The sequence below is a fragment of the Ambystoma mexicanum genome, chromosome 5q (assembly GCF_040938575.1).
Source record: "Ambystoma mexicanum isolate Mex_15411 chromosome 5q, UKY_AmexF1_1, whole genome shotgun sequence".
Lineage (NCBI taxonomy): Eukaryota > Metazoa > Chordata > Amphibia > Caudata > Ambystomatidae > Ambystoma > Ambystoma mexicanum.
The window spans coordinates 1,342,342,542-1,342,362,143 of record NC_090933.1 but is presented as its reverse complement, the minus strand read 5'-3'; the positions used below and the strand labels follow the sequence as shown (position 1 = coordinate 1,342,362,143).

Sequence of the window (19,602 nt, the reverse complement as noted above, 5' to 3'; positions counted from 1 at the left end):
AGCCAGTTTTTCAGCAGTAACCTCTCCCTCCATCGGCAAGAAATGTGCTTCCTTAGTAAGAAGATCCACCACAACTAAAATAGTTGTACAACCTTTATCCAGGGGAAGCTCACTGATGAAATCCACAGAAATCGTGTGCCAAGGTCGAGGAGGAACAGGTAACGGCTCTAATAAACCGTGCAGCTTCCCAACTTGACTTTTTGCCTGCGCACAGACTGCACACGACTTGACGTTGTTCAAAGTATCTTCTCCCACCAAAAATGTCTACAAACTAATTCCAGTGTCTTCCTGAATCCTGGATTTCCAGACACGATCAATTCATGGCAATTCTTCAAGATCTTTTCTCTTAATTCAACTGTGGGCAAATAAAGCCGATTATCAAAAAAAGGAAGACCCTCCTTTAAACTCCTAGCTGGATCCAATTTCACCCACTCTTCATCTTCTGTAATGACATAGATTGGCGAACTTCATTCAACACATCTATACCTTTAAAAATTCCAGCTAACAGAAAGCGTTCAGGAGCAATAAGCGGTTCTGGTTCTTGAACCTCTTTCACCTCACTTCCAGGAAATTGACGGGATAGGGCGTCTGCTTTTCGGTTTAAACTTCCGGGTTTAAAAGTCACTACAAAATCATAGTCTGCAAAAAATAAGGACCAAGGAAGTTGTCGTGGTGACAATGTTTTAGCAGACTTCAAAAACAATCAATTTCTATGATCCGTAAGTACCGTAACCGTGTGCCTGGCCCCTTTAAGAAAATGTCTCCATTCTTCAAAAGCGGACTTGATGGCTAGCAGTTCACGATCTGAAATCGTATAATTCATTTCTGCTGTAGAGAACTTTCTAGAAGAAAAAGCTACTGGGTGTAACTGACCAGTTTTTTCATGTCTCTGTGAAAGCACCGCCCCCATTGCTAGATTGGAAGCGTCCGCTTCCACAAAGAAAGGTTTAGAAACATCTGGATGTATCAAAATTGGACTAGTTGTAAATTTCTTCTTTAATTCTTGAAAGGCTTTTTCAGCTTCAAGGTCCCATTCAAATTTTACTCCCTTTTTTAGCATTCTGGTTATAGGAGCAACTAGTCGTGAAAATCCTTCTATAAATCTTCTATAGAAATTTGCAAAGCCTAAGAAACTCTGTATTTCTTTAACCTTTGTGGGGGCAGGCCACTCCTGAACTCCTTGTATCTTCTTAGGATTCATTTCCAAACCTTTTAGCAAAACTATAAAACCCAAGAATTCCACTGAATCTGCATGAAATTGGCTTTTTTCCAACTTGGCAAACAAATGATTGTCACGTAGTTTTTGCAAAACCAGACTAACATGTCTCTGATGGTGATCCAAATCAGAAGAAAAAATCAAAATGTCGTCTATATAGACAACTACAAAAATATCCAAGAATTCTCTAAAAACTTCGTCAATAAAATATTGGAAAGCCGCTGGAGCGTTGCATAGTCCGAATGGCATCACCTGATATTCATATGGTCCGAACCTGGTCTTAAACGTTGTTTTCCATTCATCTCCTTCTTGAACACGCACTAGATGGTAAGCTCCCCTCAAATCTAATTTAGTAAAAATGGTGGCTCCCTGAATTTGATTAAGCATTTCTGAGATCAGAGGAAGAGGATACCGGTTTTTAACTGTGACCCTATTAACTGCTCGATAATCTATGCACGTTCGGAGGGTTCCATCTGGTTTAGGTACAAAAAATAAAGGTGACGCTGCAGGAGACTGAGAATGACGAATAAAACCTTTGGCCAAATTCTCAGTTAAATATTCTTTTACATAGTCATTTTTTTTCTCTGTGAGAGCATATACTCTGCTACTAGGCAAAATTGCTCCTGGCTCTAACCCAATTTTACAATCGAAAGTTCTATGAGGTGGTAATTCTCCTGCTACTTTCTCATCAAAAACATCCCAAAAATCTTGATAACATTGTGGAAGTTGTCCAACAACTCCTCCAACATCATGACCACCAACTCCAAACTCAGCCAAGAAACAAGACGCTGAATTTATCTGTTTAACTTCTCCCTCAATAGACCTTCCCGAGAAACAATTCTCTTTACAGAAATCAGATTGCATATCAATTGTCCTAGCACTCCAATCAATCAAAGGATTATGCAGAGTAAGCCAAGGCATCCCCAAGATCATCTTTAACAAAGGGGCATCAATCAACTCAAAAGATATCCTCTCACTGTGACCCCCTGTTAACTCCAGAATCAAAAAACTAGTTCTTTGAGTAATTGGACCTGAAGAAAGAGAAGTCCCATCATCTGCTCTAACTTGCTCCACAACCTCCTTCTGAATAATAGGGATTCCCAAAGATTTAGCAAGACCCCAATCCATGAAGTTCCCAGTGGCTCCTGAATCTACCATAACTGGACCCTTTCCCTTAAACTCTGTCTCCAAAAACAAGGATACATCCATTGTGATATGAGGAACAGCAGTCTGCACGGTGTTGGCGATCTGCTGCACCTTGCCAGTTGAAGTAGAATTTCTTTTTGGTTTGAAAGGACAATTTCCTAAAAAATTTCCACTTCTTCCACAATATAAACACAGATGATTTTCTCTTCTCCTAGCCCTTTCTTCTTTAGTTAAAGGACCCCGGGCCCTTGAAGGTGAATCATTGATTTTCATCTTCATATCCACTTTAGGTTTATCCACTTTAACTAGAGACTTAGAATCACTCTCACTATGACGGAGTTCCACTCCGCAGGGGGTTGCCGGTGTCTTTGGGGGCAGATGCTGTTACGTTTTCTACGCGGAATGACAGCGCCGGCTCATCCGTGGCGTTCACGCGAAGGACAGCACACTCACAGGCTCCTCTCTGGAATCGATACAGGTTGCCATGGTGCTTGTTTACACGCCGGCGCGTCTCGTGTCAGCTGACACCTTGCAGGCGTAAGGAACGCGCACCTAAACCACGCCCCCCTGTACTTTAAAGCCGCGCTACTCGGACAGCTCTCTGCTGCTAATTGTAGCGTTACTCTCCTTGCGGTTACGTTCCGTATTCCCTTCTGACATCCAGTCAGTGCTCTATTTTGATCTTCTGGTTCCTGACGCTTGGCTATTCTATTTGGACTGTATTTGGATACTCCTTTGGTTTTGGTTACGCCCGCTCCTTTACTGACCCGGACTCCTTCACGGACTGCCTGCCTTTTTCCTCAGTGACTTCCTGGTTCTACAGCCCACTAAGGTAATTGGTTGTCCTCTGTACTTGTCCACAGTCTCTTTCTTGTTCCTGAGGCCATTTCACTTGCTATTATCCTGAACTGTTCCTACTAGATAAAACCCTCTCTGCTGGATTCCACCGTTAGCCTTTACTTTTGAACTTGGTTGCTACATCCTTTGGGACTAACATTCTACAGTGAACTACTCACCAAGTGCATATTGACGCTTTCCGGTACATGCACCAACCGGTCACTAGTGTGACCCTCGCGCTGCCCGGGTTACTCTCCTGTACTAACCTTCCTTTTTTTACTTTATCCTTTCGTTGTTTCCCTCCATTTGGACTTCATTCATTCCTGCCAGTTCTCCCTTCAGGTCTGTGTTTGAATTACTTACCCATTTATTTCTGGGATGCTCTGGTTTATTACATTGACGCAGAGGATAATAGTTTATTTTCTTTTATAGGTCAATCCTATAGCAGATTCCACTCCTCAAACCCCGTCTAGGTACTCCTCAGTACTATTGTTTTCTTGCATTCCTTCATACCTTGGCTCCTCTAACCATCTTTGTATTCCTTTGCAGCATTGGTTGGCGGTGTGTGTTCTCCCCGCTCTTTTAGGCGATTGACAATTCTGCCTGTTCAGGTTGAAACAGCAGAGAGGCACATTGCAGAAAAGAGCCCCTCCTTGAGGAAGCCTGAATCTTAGAATTCAGGGGGTGTCGGGTTACCAGAGGCTGTCTTGTGAATATCTGTGGAAACTACCGTCTCCAAGGTCGCCTATCTACAGGCAGTGATCGATTACCGGAGCGGTGAGTAACACAATTGTTTTGAATCATTGCTTGTGTCAGAACTCTCGTGCAAGGGGGTACTGTCTACCTCTGCACTGACAGGTTACCTGGCAGCTGGTAGGCTGAAGGACTGTATGTCCTGGCAAACACTGCCAGAGTATGCAGCGTTTTGCCAGTCACATGACGAGGAAGTAGGACGGTATATGGCGACTGCAGCGAGACACTGCCATATTGATGTTCAGGATAAAATGGCTCAGAGCAGAAGACGTGGCGCTCTACAACGGAGTAAGTAGCTACTGTAGTTCTGATCCTCTACTTATTGTGCCTACTGTTCTACTGCTTCCTGCCTGCATTCTGCCAGTTCCCTGTATCCCCTCTTTTTCTCCCTGGCGCTTTCCGTGCTAGATTTCCCAGTTCTCGACCTACTGCCTGGATTCTAGATTGGATTTGGATTGGATTGTGTCTAAGCCTTATGCGCCGCCCTGAACATAGCCAAGCGAGAGACATCTCAGCTGCCCGTAGAGCGGCACACTGGCTTCCCGTCAGAGAAAAGATCTCCTTCAAGACTCTCACTATCACCCATAGGTGTATCTCCAAATCTGGCCCGCCTTACCTGGTTCAAAGAATCACCAGGACTCATTCAACCAGACCCACCAGCAGCCCCTACAGCCACAGACTGGTTCAAAGCAACTTCCAAAGTGCAAAAGCAGGCGGGACTAGCTTCCCAGTCATTGCCGCAAAGCGATGGAATTCGCTCCCACATGCACCAAGAGCAGAGGAATCTTACTGTACCTTCTGCAGAGCCCTTAAAACCCTGCTGTTTGACTAACATATACAACTTGAACCTTCCATTGAATTACCCACCTGATGTGTGTGTCTTAATTGCTGAATGTAACTACAATGTATGCTACTATCTTCACTTATGACCATCATGTAACTGGTTTTCTCCAGCGCCCTGATGCAGGAGGGCTTGTGCGACCTATACAAATGAAAAATATATATATATCTTTATATGTCCGTTTGGGTGGACAGATATCATCTTCCCACATATTCCTCATCACCCTTGCAATGGCCCATCAGCTAATTGCAATACAATGATTACTCACAACCTGTGGTGTGCTCTACTTGTGGAATGTCTTCCATTACTTGTATCCTCTGCCAAGCATGGAAAATTGTGTTCAGCTGAGGTATGTGGCAGGCAGAAAAAGTGTTTGCACATAATTGCCACCGATGGGACAGCCTGCAAAAGCGGTGCCCATGAAAGAGCGGGTCATTGAGACGCGCATTCTACAGCTCAAAGGAATTGAAAGATTTCGGGATTCACGGTGAATCTAGAGTTAATTAAATGATGAGGAATCTGTGGGAGGAGGCCTGTATCCCTAAAAAGGAAGAGTACTAATGGCACATCATGTGTTCTTTAGTTCAAACATCACACGTTGGCACACACATGTCTGCTGTCCTCACTTTCCCATTATATTCATAGTGAATGCAACCAGCAAAACTGTACAGCTTCATAATTTCTTTAACAACCTATATGATGTACTCAACTGCTGTCAATCCGGTTCTAGTATCTTTGGCCACCATCAGATTTCGCAAACAAAAATACAAAATCGATGAGCAGCATATTTGTCTTAATAGTGTTAAGCGTGAAACCACAGACTTACCTGGCATTGAAAGAGAAAGTGCGGGGTGAGAGCGAGAGAAGAATAAAGGAGGGAAAAGGTAGGGGATTAGGGAGTCACATACTCTGTGTCACTGTATGCGTGATGGGGTTGTAGGTTTCCTTGCCGGGGTGTTGGTTCTCTGGAGGATACTGAGCAGTCTTCTCTTTCATGGTGGGAGAAAGGTCCACGGGTGCAGCACTGGCTTTAGAAATGAGTGCTTGGGGCTCTTTCAGATTTCCCTGGGATGCCACCTCAGATGCAGGAGCTTGAACACTAGAAACCGTGTCACCTTTTTGATCCTCTGATGAAGATACTGCTGCTGCAGTGGGCTGCTTTGCATTAGAAGCCGTGGGCCCTATGTTATCCCTGTAAGGGCCGTTTGCCACTGGGGCGTGGGGATGTACTCTGGGGTCCTTTGGATGGGATGGTGCAGACTTTGCATAGTCTTTCCGAGATTCCCTTTTCTGGCGACGGATGTTTATTTTTCTCTCAAGGATCATCTAGAAAAGTAATACAAATATAAGAATTATCTACTCCATCTCTGTAATTTTTAGTATCTTTGATGATGTCTCAAAAGAAATAGTTACTTTCTATGGATTGAACAAATTGAATTATAAGAATTAACTGATGTATCTATAACTTCACTGTTTATATTTTTCCTATCCCCCCTCACCCTTTGTCTCTTGTCAGTTTGTTAGCATATTTTATGTTTATTCCTTTATGTTTTTGTTATTGTCCCCCATTATGAAATATTTTTGGATTGAATATCTAGTCCATTGTTAACTTCATAAGTTTTCTTACATTATTACAATTTGACCATTACTGTTTTATATTATTACTCTTAAATGTTTTGTAAAAGATTAATTACTACATATCTTACAAATAATTACTTACTATTGTTCATGAATCTATGAATTCTTAACTTAATAAAAGTACTTAAACTAAAAAAAATAGTTACTTACCTGAAACGCTGGTCCTTTGCCATAAATATTGTGGCAAAGTTGTTGCATAGGAACAAAGCTTTCAGTGTCTTTATTAAAAATATATCAGCACTTTCTCTAGGACTGTGTCAAATGAGACTTTCCTTGCTGCCCTTACACAAAGTAGGTTCCTGGGCAGATGTACCGTCTTTCAGTGGCTTAGGTACAAGCCTTATAGTGCCTTATGTCCCTTGCCAGGTATGCAGTAGTTAAGTAGTTTGTCCCCCATGCACTAGTCTAAGTCTGGATTAGTGCCAACAGTGGTCCTCAAACGTCTCTCAGCTTTGTGATCAAAGGAAGGGCTCCTGGTCAAGACCCTATTCTACCCAGGAGGGCTAAATTGTCGTTAGGCACAATTGAATGGGTCGGTAGAGAAGAAACACTAAACCACCCACCATTTTTATGCACGTGGGCCCCACCAAGTACATAAAATTGCTGGGTGGTTTAGTGTTTCTTCGCTCAGCTTTGTGATGAAGCTGGAAATCACAGGCAACTTCCAGACATTTGGCTTTATCACAGACTCATCAGAAATACTCTTCAGTCCTTGGCTTTGTTATCAAGCTCTGCAACACAGCACTCCCAGCCTCTTGAGTTTGCATATCCCAAGAGCCCAAGAGGATAGGGGATACGAGTCTCTGGTTAGTGAAAAAACAATGCATCCGAGACTCTCCTAAACCACTTGCACTGAAAACAGGAAAAGGTTCTCTCGGCAGTGGCCAGCTCTGTAGCCCCATGTGTCTCTGGACAGCTTATACCCTTTCCATGGAGTCTTGTGTTTCTTGTATGACACTTCCCAGGTGCCTGTGTGTAGTACCCTTCCCACCTTTTTCTCAGGGATAAAATTGGGGACTTGCTTTCAAAGGCTGCCTCCCTACCCTATAACTCTTGCATAAGGACTTCAGGAGTGAAGGGAGCAGACTCTTACAAATACTTTGAGGTGCATGTTTAAATGTTAAGAGTTTGGCTGCACCTCCCGCTCCAATGACATGCTTCTTGTCTGTAGATTTATTTTCTTGCAGTGGTGTTGAATAATACCGCTGAGAGGTGCCTCCTTTCATGTGTTTTTCACCTTTGCGTTTATCATGTTCGAATGAGATACAAGGTTGCATAATTATATAATTATACAAATATTCAAAACATCTTGGAAGAAACAAAGAGGAGCTTATTTTTTTTTTTTTTTAAAAGGTGTTATTTGGCAGCAGAGAGCTGTTACATTTGCACTGCAACATCAACAGCTCCCACCACCACATTTTCATCATTTGCACAGTGGGGTGCAAAAGTGCAGGGTAAAACATGGCGTACATGTGTGTATGCCAGCTTTTGCCCTGCACGTTTGCTCTCTGCCATGCAAAGTGAGTAAACGCTGCCTGCCATGTATGCATGCCAGGCAGCGTTTACTTTTAATTGTGAGCACAGGCAAGCAGATCTCACAATTAAAAGTAAACCCTGTCCAACATGCTTTCCATTTCAGTCGGGAACAGTGCTTACCATGCACACACTCTGAGTGACTGCCTGTTGGTTCTGGCCCTCTGAGAGGCCATAGCGATAGATGATTGGAGCTTTTTTCCAATGTAACTGCTATCTTGTCAAATCCCCTGTACATGTACCAGAGAATTCTTTCGGAATTCAATGAACTTCCTGGGGGGCATTTGTTGGGAAAGATTTTCTTTTTGCTGCATTCTCAGCATAGGCATCTATGGAACACCCCCAACTATGTACTGTTGTTTTGTACCTGTCTCGACTTCTAGCAAGCCTTTTTACTTCTCTTTGCTTGCTAAGCTCATCTGTTCCTGGGAAAAGTGGTGATGGGCGTTTGTGGATGTATTTGGAGGCTGGGACGGTCTGGTCCTAGTCTACTTCCGTGCCAACATGAGTCTGTTACTGGACAGATGTGGTGGCTGGATGCTGTCCATGATTGGACAGACCTTGCCAATTTGAATGGTGCAGATCCTTACCAATGAAGGGTTTGGGGGAGACTCAACCTTGAAGGCTGGATAAAAGGGTGACTTTTCCAGCCATTCATAAGATCGTTGTTGGCGTTAAGATCCCTGCAAGGAGGAGCATACTGCAGAAGACCCAGAACTTGTCGCTGCAGCCAGCATGGTCTTCTTCAAGCGCCCTTGTGAAGGATTAGAACATGACAAACCTTACTTGCCAGTAATACTCGTTTTAAATAAAATAATAATAATAATAATGAGCGTGTATTGGTTTTAGAGTCAAATGCTATACATAGTTCACCATCTGGTGGTGGGTTGAGAGTACTGCACATTATTCATTGAAAAGTTAAAGATAGAAATGAACAGGCATGGTCCTGTAAAACTATCCATAGCCTACATGTCCAAGTATCCAAAATACTCCTCCAAATCAAAGCCCATTAGATTGACTGTTTTTTGCTGCCTTTGTGGGAATTATAGTGTGCTTCTAAATATACTGTGAAGAAAAAAGTAATTTCTATCATCCAAGACACTGCAGAGCACTTCATACATAAAAGTAGCTACATTTAAATGTATTCCTGTACAACAAACCAAGGGGAGTGACAAGAAAACAGGTACAAGCTCAAAAAGGACTATCACTAGTAAGTAACGTTTGGCTTCTGGAGCTTGTGAATCTGTTCTAGATTCACATGCACTGCAGATATTAGAGGGCTGTGTTATCCTCTGGAGTGGAGGGTTGTTTTTGGCTCAATGGCAAATAAATGCTTTATTACTGCTTATCTGACAAGTAAACCAGCTATGGTTTGCTCATCGAGACAGTAAGATTTTGGTTAAATGTGTACTGAACTCCAGGCCGCCCCGTCACAAATTGTGCCCAGAGAAACGTTAGCTAGGAATACAAACATGGCCCCTGTAGCAGCTGAGTGGGATTCTGGTCTAGTGCAGTGGTATTCAAACATGTTTTATGCTGAATCCCCCCACCCCCTTGAGTAAATGTATTAGTGCTGGGTCCCCCCCAGATGCCATATATGCTACTATATTTTCTATTAGAAGCAGCCACTGTAATCACCTTTTGAAGAGCCTCACACCCCCAATGGGCATCCTTTGGGCCCCACTAGGGGGGCCAGCCCCACAGTTTGAAGACCACTGGCCTAGTGGATAGTTCCTTGTGTTTAATGCCATAAGATTATTGGATACACAGTGCTATCCATCTTGCAATAATTATGGGACGTCCCTCATGTGCTACTCCAAAAGCCATGTAAAATGGACTTGTCTTTCATTTAGCTTCTGCTCTGTACATTTAGAGCCTGATTGTTCTTTAAAAATCTAGTGTATACAAGTTTACTCTGCCTTTCATATATTATAAAACTGGTCTGATAGCACAGCGAGTAGAGCGCTTGCTTTGACATCTGTGCAGAGCCTGCTGACGCAGGTTTGAATCCCGGCACGGCCAAACTCAGCCTTTCATCCTTCCGAGGTCGATAAGTGAGCACCACACACCGTGGGTATAAGGAGAGCTGGAATGCCTGAGGGTTCATAGCGCTATATAAATGCTAAATTATTTATTATTATTTTCAAAGTGGGACAGTGTTGGGTAAGATTTTGATATCAATGATAAATCTTCCTGACCGGTGTCAACCCCAGAACTTTGTTGTTGGACTGGTAGATAATTGTTCCCTATACCTCAGTGAGTGGGAACCTTTTTCCACACTCACAGGGTCTTTTACTCTTTTTATGGGTGTCTTTTTAATTGTATCCTCTTTGACAACTTTTGGCACAGACTGCCTACTGTTGCTGGTTTGCCTTGGGTCTCCCCTTTTAACTTTCTCTGGCTAACCTTGTGAGAACTACAATTCCTAATGGTAAAAGGGATCGTTGGATCCCTTCTACATTTTATTAGGTGAAACCAGGACACTCCACCTTATGTGGAGTGCTCGGAAGACACAATATATCCCCTTTCACATTAAAACTAACAATTCTGTTACGGTGACAAGCTTACCTTTAATGGCTGGTGGCAGTGATACCTTTTATTAAATTGGTTCACCTTTACCGCGGGCTGTGATCACAGCTGCAGTAAAGGCACCTAAGGGTGCTCATTTTACCAAAATTGCCCCAGTCTTCTTTTTTAGTAATTTCACTGTTCCTTGTCCTTTCATGCTCCTTCCTCTGACCTCCAGGGTTGGAAAATCATTTGTGTCAATTTTATCTTCAGCGGGAATCCTGTGGATTCCCCACCCAGGCTCCAGAGTGTCTGCGAAGGCAGGAAGCAAGGTAGAAGTCCAACACTCTGCAGTTCTCAAGCCTGACTACAAGAATCCAGTTCAATCTCAAGTTTGAATGTTGCATGACTGTTTGATTGGCTGGGTTCCTGCACAAAAGTCTGATGCTGGAAGCTGAAGAGGTAGTTGACCATTGGAACTTAAACCGAAGAGGATGATGAAGAAAACGTAGCTGAGACGATATCCAGTGATGGGAGAGCCTGCTGTGTAACCGGATCCTGCTGTTACCCTTCCTTCCAATCGACATGTGGATCCCAGAACGGACCACCCCGACCCAGAGCCTTGTGAGCCCCACTAGACTCAAGAAGACCTGCATTTTGAGCCATCCCATGTCATGCTGTGACTTTGCGGGGCTGCAATACCCTGGAACCTCAAGCCATTTGTCGGTGCACAGTCATCCGTATTGTGTCGATCTTTGCTGAAAAAGCCCATCCAGGGTCCTGTCTTTTATCCTCCTGACAAGGAATGCCTGGGGTTTTTGGCTATAGATCCTGAAGTCCTCCTTCTGCAAAACCTTCTTCTGTGTCAAGGTACTGTGCTGGCTTGGGTATTTACTCTTGTGATTCCTGTGTAGTTTTGGGGTGTTTTCTGTGATTGGGAAGGCCTCTCGTCCAGATCACAGAGGCCTACTGTTGGAATCCTCCTATTGTGTCTTCTCTGATGTCGCTGACCCTCAAGTAAAAGCCATACCAACCACCTATGGATGAGCTGGGCCCCCTTAACCCAAACCCAAAGGCCTACATCTCACAGGTTTCTCTGCCTAGCCAGATGTTACTAGATGTGCATATACTCCCTAGGTATAATTTGCCCCTACTTAAGCATTCTGGGGCCTCACATTAGTACACTCCTTCATGCACATCCATATGATGCTACTATGATAAGAATGCATATGCAAATGCGCTGTCATTTTGTCAGGACAAAATAAGTGTCGTTTTTCAACACTACACTCTGTATACCAACACTGTATTGTATCTGAGTAAATGTATGCCTTCGAAACCTAGTGGCAGCCTCCAATGATATACTCTAAAAACAACAAGGCTGTTTATCCTGTCGTTATTTGTAAATGTTGGAGTTGGACACAAAAAACCCTCCACTAGAATTGTTACTCACACGCCTCTCCGTTTTTTAAGGCGAACTGACACCATCCAAGACAGGCCAAGGCCTCCCACGACTGTCTCCCCAAGTACATTTCCACGCAAGTTCACCGACACACACGGGTGCCATGACAACTCGCGGACACCACACGAAGTGCGCATGTGCGGAGATTCAGACAGATGTCTCCTGCACATGCGCGCTTCACATTTACAGACACAGCTCAGTTCCCCCACTGCAGCGACGCGAGCCGCTACAGTTGCAGTAGCCCCGAGCAAAGAATACACTCGGCGCAAGACATTTACAGGTGAGAGTCCCCTGACAGGCAGATTACGTGGAGACCGGGAACGGCAGACTCTGTTCCTGCGTTCCTGGCCCCACGACCCGATCCTCAGCACCAACCCACACAAACGGGTTGAGGGCCACGGGCGTACCAAGCCGCATGTGTGTATCCTCCTAACACACCTCGGCGCCATTACTAATCTTTCACTGTTCTATCTCCACCTAGGGTAACACAGCAATACTAAGAATACTAAGAAACGGCTCAGTGCTGGATACAGTACCCTGACACCGGTTGCCTGACTGTGCTCCCCAGCCTGCAACCTATCATCAAGGCACTTTGAACAAAGAACTGCTTCCCCACAGCATCCAGCCCACTATCCGCTGCGGGCAGCACATCATTGTGCCCCGGGTACTGCATGGTCACTTCTCGAGACATATGATTAGCAGTGGAATGTGTATTTGTATTCCAACCTCACTGAAACACACATTGTTGTTTTCTGTCTCCATTTCCTTTTCCACTTTTTAGCATTTCCAGTAGATTTAACATCTACCTTCAACTCTCTCCTTGTTAAGCCCTGATGTCGGACAGTTCAATTGAACTCCCCATCCTCATCATCGAGAAGCCAATTTAAACCCCGGACTTCCGTCCAGGTCAGTATTCAAGTGTCAGCAAGCGATAGGACAACTTCACGGTTGTACCCCCATTTGGTCTCAATTAGTTTTTAATGCATGCAGGTCAGACTAGCACTAGACTCATCCCTCCTCTGAGATGAACACTACAGCAAGTTTTGCCCCCCATTTTTACTTAAAACTCCTTTTCATTCTCTCCCTCTCTTCTACACACAGGGGAGACCAGGTCGAGGCCCAAGAAGAAGGCTCATTGCCGAAACATCACGGGTTTACATAACCTTGAGGGCTTCATTCCCACAATCCCGTTTCATTACCTGATCTGATTCCTGACGTTGACCAACGACTAGGTCCCTGTCTCTTTTAGAGCTCACAGACTCCATGCTGTCTTGCATATATGATCCACCCAAGACACAAAAAAACATGATTGATGGTGACTCTGTCCACTATATGTGTTAGATATGTTGTATTTGCTGAATGTCTGCCACAATTATGTTTAACAATCACTCTTTCTTTTTTAATACATTTCTAAAACAAAATTAATGTATTTTGATCTAAAATGTATACTATGAAATATCAGTATTTCTTGAAAAATTCTAAATGTGTAAAATATGTTTGTGCACCTATTAGCATTAGCAAAATAATAAAAGCATGCTATGATGCACTCTTGAAGGGCTTTTCTTGCTCGTCTTTTTAGAATACCTATGACAGTCAGCCAAATAAAAAAGCCACTGCCATATTTAACATGCGAAAGAATTTAGCCTTTACCAAAACACGTAGGTAAACGACCCAAAAGGAAGTGGCAGGACGCCTTCCCACTTGTTCCGAGTGTCACAGTACAACTGCTATGGTTTATCACCCTGAATTACTTTAAGTAATCCAGAAGTAATTATTGGTTTTGACTTCCCTAGAACTACTGTTAGGTGTTCCAAATTAGGTTATATGCTTTGGTCTCTGCACCTTCAAGCATAGTGTTGCGATTTTTATAATTCTAGTTATATATAATTTGATAGTATGTATTCCCCCCAAGAATTATATGGTCCTACTTGTATTTAAATGAACCATTTATTTTTTTACAATGCATAGTGTGTCAGGGTTTCTTTGGACCATGGTTATGACAATTTCTTTGTACTGATTCTACAGCCCTCTCCCCCTCCTAAAATAAGCCTGGCTGCTCGGTCTACGCTATCAAGAGTGGAGTCTTGTACTGCCTCAGTTGAATGGCTTTAGTAAGCCCTTAGGTGGACGTCAGAAAAACTATCCTACCAGCTCTGTACACATACAGGTAATTCAATGGATTGGTTTACATCAAATTTTAGAGATACATTTGTGTGAGTACTAAAACCGACTTTGTCTTTGTTTATGGCCATGAAAGATTCTTCTACCAACTGGGACCAAGCCTGATTTGCATATAGTCTTCCCCCTTTTGTAATGGTTTGGAAGGCAAAGATCAATGGTCTGGAGGGTTCCCCAGAGCATTGCCAGAGGTTAAGATGAATTCTAAACCTTTCAGACATCACCTTTATCATTTGCTTTGCTATATTCTACTGACAGAGCCTGCAATTCATTTACTCTTTGGCTTGCATACCTGCAAATAAGAACGCTACCATGTAATTCAGATTTCTGAGTGAGCATTTATGCAAAGAGTCCCAAGGTGGTAGCATTATACTGTATAATACATTGTTGAGATCCCAAGAGTGTGCTAGATTAAACAATGGTGTGTGGTAAGCAGGGATCGAAATTTAAATTAGATAAGCAGGAGCTGAAAGCAGCTCTTGGGTATCCAACATTAACCACAGACCAGGACCTACAATGTCGGGACGAGGGGCTAATACGTATCGTTCCTCAAATTTAACCTCTACATTAAATACTAAATTATAATTGTGTCTGTTATTTATGACCCCTTTTGCTTTTTATGTGATACAGATGTGTACTAATGTTTATTTATAGATTGTCCCAATTGCACAGAGTTAAATTCATATATGTGTGTTTTTTTGGCATCAGTTAGCCTGGGGAGCCAAAAGTAGCTCTTAGTAGCTCTTGGTCTCAAGCTAACCAGGCTCTTGTAGGCTACAAGCAGGGGCTAGATAGCTCTCAGCTCCCCTCAATTTCGAACCCTGTGTAAGTCAGATATAGGAGAGGACAAGAAGACATGTTTGAGCAAGGGGTTATATTTTTGAAAGTAAAGAAACTCCCCTCTTGGATCTATCTCTGAGATGAGCTGCCTACTCTAAAAGACAACCAACGGGTGTTCGTCAGAATGTCTTATAAATAATCGTCGTCCTCTATCAAAACTATGCTATCCTAACATCTGCCCCACCACTATAAAAAGAAAGAAAAACAATCTAAGTTTTGATTTAGAATAGGATTAATCTCCCCCTAGGATAAATCAGTAGTGGCTGGTTTTCTGGACCCCCCACCCCACAAAAGAGTACTCAAAATAATTTCCAGCTCTTGGCCTGGTAGGTCCAACAAACAAATCAAAGTGGCTCTCAGTGTTCTTTTGGCAAAACAGCAGCTTTAACTGCCAGTCCGAACCATTTCTGGCTTATCCCCCCCTGGTGAATGTATTAAACATACAAAGTGCCTCTGATTTGTATCAGTCGATATTCACAAAACACAACTTTTCTTTATCCCTGGTCGACCAGCTCGGTTTTCAGCCTCGGTTAGGCTACATGCTTGCTCAGCCCACTTTGGTCCTCGCTTTAATTGTGGTTTCTCCCACCCCCTCCTGGCATCTTCGAATTATCAGCCAGGTGTGGGCCACAGGCCTGCTCAGCCCTGCTTCGGTTGTGGTTTCTCTCGCACCCTTCGGGCGCCCATCGTGGGATACAGGCTTGCTCAGACCTGTTTAGGTTGCAGTTTTTCTTATGCCCATCTGGGGTCTTCGTATTGTCAGCCCAGCATGGAATATGTTGTGGGCTCACCACCCTTGATGGGCTGTTTGAGTAATGCCAAGAACCTTGTTTCCAGTGGGAATGCTCTGTACTGGAGGGGGTCTCTCTGGCCAGCGCGGACCCACAAACTCACCCTGGCATAGGACTGCATGCTCAGTATCTTTGCATCTTTTCTTCCCTTCGGTGTCAGAGAAGCAGGACGCTGGTATGTCTCTTGGATTTCCTTCCTCTCAACAATTCTGGGTTCATCAAGATTTCCGCCTTTGTCAAAGCAGCCGCATTCTGCAGCCTGTCTTAGGTCTCCACCCACCACCACGCCGACAGCATGGCTCTCTAGTTCTGCTCCTCCTGCGAAGGAGACACTCTCCTCTGCAAGGCTGAACAAGCCGGTGTCTCGCTCTCCAGCTGATTCTCTCTGGTTCCCTTGACATACAGGTGTATTTAGGTGTCTCCCTGGAACGGAGTGAAAGATTTCAATGGCCCTCAGTTTCATAAAGTGGCGGCAACAAATACAGGCCAGAAGCCAAGCCATCCACCATAAAGGGACTTGTACATAATTTCCCTCTTCGGTTCCCATATAACCAACTGATGCTTGGGACTTTGCAATAAGGGGAGGTGAACTAGGATCCTTTCTTGGGCATGCCTTGCCCCCAGGATGTAGCACCCCAGTGGGAAAGCGCTGCCTGCCACCAAAGGAGGGTATTGTGTAGTGGGCTCACCTCCCTAGTCCATAAGGCGATGGCTCCCCCTTGGAAAGAAGGGACTTATTTTCTGGATGTGTCACAGGTGGCTATATTCTTTTGATCCCTTCCATAAAAGCTTCGACCACTCATACTTTCCACCATGCAATGCTGTGTTCTGATAATTGGACCTTGAGGCCAATGTCTAAGAGGTGCGGCACCTACCTGACATCTGACTCAGTGCATTGTGTAGGGCTCTTTGTGTCCCTTTCACACCAAATCACATGCCATTTTTATTTATTCAAATATCAATTTCTTTTGTTCGGTTATATGCCTCCTTCAAGATGTCCATAAACTCGCTGAGGTAACTTACATTTTCTAAACTCTATGACTTCAGGAGCCGAACTTCCACTTAGATAATTTTGTGTTTGATTTTGTTATTTCCGGTGCAAAACTGCGATTGGAAGACGTCTCAGCAGTTGATCTAATGCCATGTTCAGTAGATGTGGATACCACACCTGCCTGGCAAATGGTGGTGGGATGGGGATGAGTGTTAAACTTTCATGTTGCAGTTTGTGCATCACCATGTGGATTAGTGGAGTCAAGCAAAAAGGCGCATGTAGATATCCATGACCATGTCCTCCACAGATCATTGCCTAGGAACACTTGTTCAGTGTACAGTGTAAGGAACTCATGGTGGCAACAGTAAAGACAGACATGTGCTCACACTTCAAGGGTGTTCATTAAAATGTATGCAGGTTGGAATAACGCCCAATCTAAACCTAAATCTAAGATGGGAGCAAGCGTCGACCATCAAATGATAATAAGGCAGTCCTAGTGGCGTCATGTCAAATAAAAAGGGCCTATACTAATATACCTATTGACAATCCTTACTTCTAAATACAAATAGTGTGGGAAACAAGGTTATGCAAAAGAAAAGTGTTCAGGAAATTATATGTTCTGATATTTGGGCCCTTGATTTCCCTTCCCCACTGTTTTCAGCACGGGCAAGGTGGCACACGCAAGCTTAGCACACGGTCTGGCATCTCTAGCACACAGAGGCAGTTCAAAGCCTCAGCATCAGGGCCTTCTGTGCCAAAGTCTCTCTGCCATTCAAAGTTATTTCAGAGGCCCTGATGCGATACAACAAACATCAAAGTTCCTTTCTTCTCGGGATTTCCCAGTTCAACTTCTCGGGTGATTTACTGTTCACCCCGGGTCCCACTCTGCCGGGCTCAGACCTACCTTAACACAAAACCTTCAAACCTTAAATTGGTCTTTTTCTGCCCCGCTCAGACCAAATTTATCTACTTTTCAAAAATTTCTTTACAAAATCAAAGACTTTAGATTGTGTGCAGGATTTTGCTCGACCCGTTGAAGGACCGTTTTGATTCACAATTTTTTGTAACTCTTGAACTTTTCCTTCTGCCACTTCTGAGCTGGATACCTTACAGACCTTTGATTGAGTACCCATGCAGTGCCGGACCACCCCGTCAAAGGTATCGTATTTGGCTTTTAAAGTTCAATCACTCATCAGCAGTTCAACTTTACTCAGGCATCCCTCAGTCGGGCGCGAGTCTGTCTTGGTTTCAACATTTCATTTTAGATACATAGTATCACAGCTCCCATTTCTCTTTCGCTGTTTTCTACAACTACAAGTTCCACAATGCAATAGTTACTTGTTACTTGAAATGTCACATACCGGACATCTCTCCCATTGTACACAAGAATTCTTGGCCTTCCTTCTTATCAATCTTTGCCTTGGGTCGGGGCCTCCGGTGCCAGCCTTGCTCCTCCCCAACTCTGTTGTTCACTCGGGAGGGAACCGGGCAGCCTCCAGGCACCCGTGGCAGAAGAACACACAGAAATGGGTACATGTCTTTGAAAGACAACTGGTGACATTTGTGTATGGCCAGATATGGGGGCGGAGACTGCCTGATCCCATTGCACATCCAAGCCGACGTGTGTCTGGTGCTGGACAGATGTGGGGGCCAGAGGCTGTCCAGGATTGGACAGTCCCTGCCAGTTTGAATTGTGCAGAGTCTTAGCATTGGTGGGCTTGGGATGACTCCAGCTTGAATCCTGGCTAAAAGGGGGACTGCTGCAGCCATTCTTCAGAGCGTATATAGAAGCAAAGGCCCCTAACGATGAGGAGCATACTGCTAAAGACCCAGAACTCATTGTTGGAATCCACCCAGCGTTGCTTTCTTCAACAGTCCTGATGAAGTCCTGCTCCTTTGCTTTTCTCCAGAAGGCTTTCATCTGTGCTTCTACCCTGATTAGAACAACCATTCTCAACCCCTGCTTGAGGATCCTCCTCTCCTGGAAGTCTTACGGAAGCATCCCAGATCTCTCCTGTGAGCTGACCAGCTATTTCCTGTGCTACCTTGCTGCATCGTTCGTCATCTCAAGGTTATCCTTGGGACGCCACAGATCCTCAAATTGTGAAAGAAGGAGCCTCCAACAGGTCTCCAGCATGAAGAGGGGACGTGCAGGACCAGTTTGCGTTTCCGCGACAAGGGCCGACTTCTGCCATTTATCGGAGTGGCAATCACTGAACGCCACCTACATCGTGCCCTATAGCTCCTCTCAAGTCATCCCCGGAGCGGTGGTCATTTGCTCAGCCTAGCAGAGCTGTTCGTCAGTCTCCTGAACCAATCCATCGGAGCACAGAAGCACTGATTAGCCAGACCCAAAACCCAAAGCTGAAAGTGGCCCCTGCACCCAAGACCCCTGGACTTCCTTTAACAGAACCAAGGCAGGCGATAAGGGGATCCAGCAATTTCAGGAACTTTTACAGTGGTCGCTGAGTGAACACATGTTTCTACCCCCCCACCACCAATGGGGTTGGTCATAACCTTGTCCTACCTCTCCCTTGCTTGACCGTAATCAGTGGAGTTCTGATCAACAATCCTTCTCTGGGATGACCCTAAAGTCGTTGGATTGTGCGAGGGCCAGCTAAGAATGTTTCTTCCATTGTTCTTTAATGTTGAGACCCTTACAAACTGCCTGTTGGCTTTGCCTACCCTTGTACAGACTCTAAAAAGACTTGTGGCCTTCTGTAGAGAAGCTCTTTAGGACCCGAGTCTCTGGGGCACTAAGTCCCCACTGTCCTAGATAGGCAAAAGTTGTTTTTTTAAGGTGTGGAACCTTATATTTTAAGGTTTTATATGGTGTGTTTAACTTCTTTTCCCCATTTTTATTCTCCAACT

At 44.2% G+C, this 19,602-nt stretch overlaps 1 protein-coding gene across 2 annotated transcripts in view; it reads right to left on the bottom strand.

Moving 5' to 3' along the window:
* The window catches only part of MAPK15 (mitogen-activated protein kinase 15), a 396,607-nt gene that overhangs the window by 147,963 nt on the left and 229,042 nt on the right, over positions 1–19,602 (bottom strand). For both annotated transcript variants that reach the window (XM_069621971.1, XM_069621972.1), the window contains one exon: positions 5,702–6,119. In XM_069621971.1, coding sequence (XP_069478072.1) covers positions 5,702–6,119 — 418 coding nt within the window. The remainder of the gene's footprint in view (positions 1–5,701; positions 6,120–19,602) is intronic.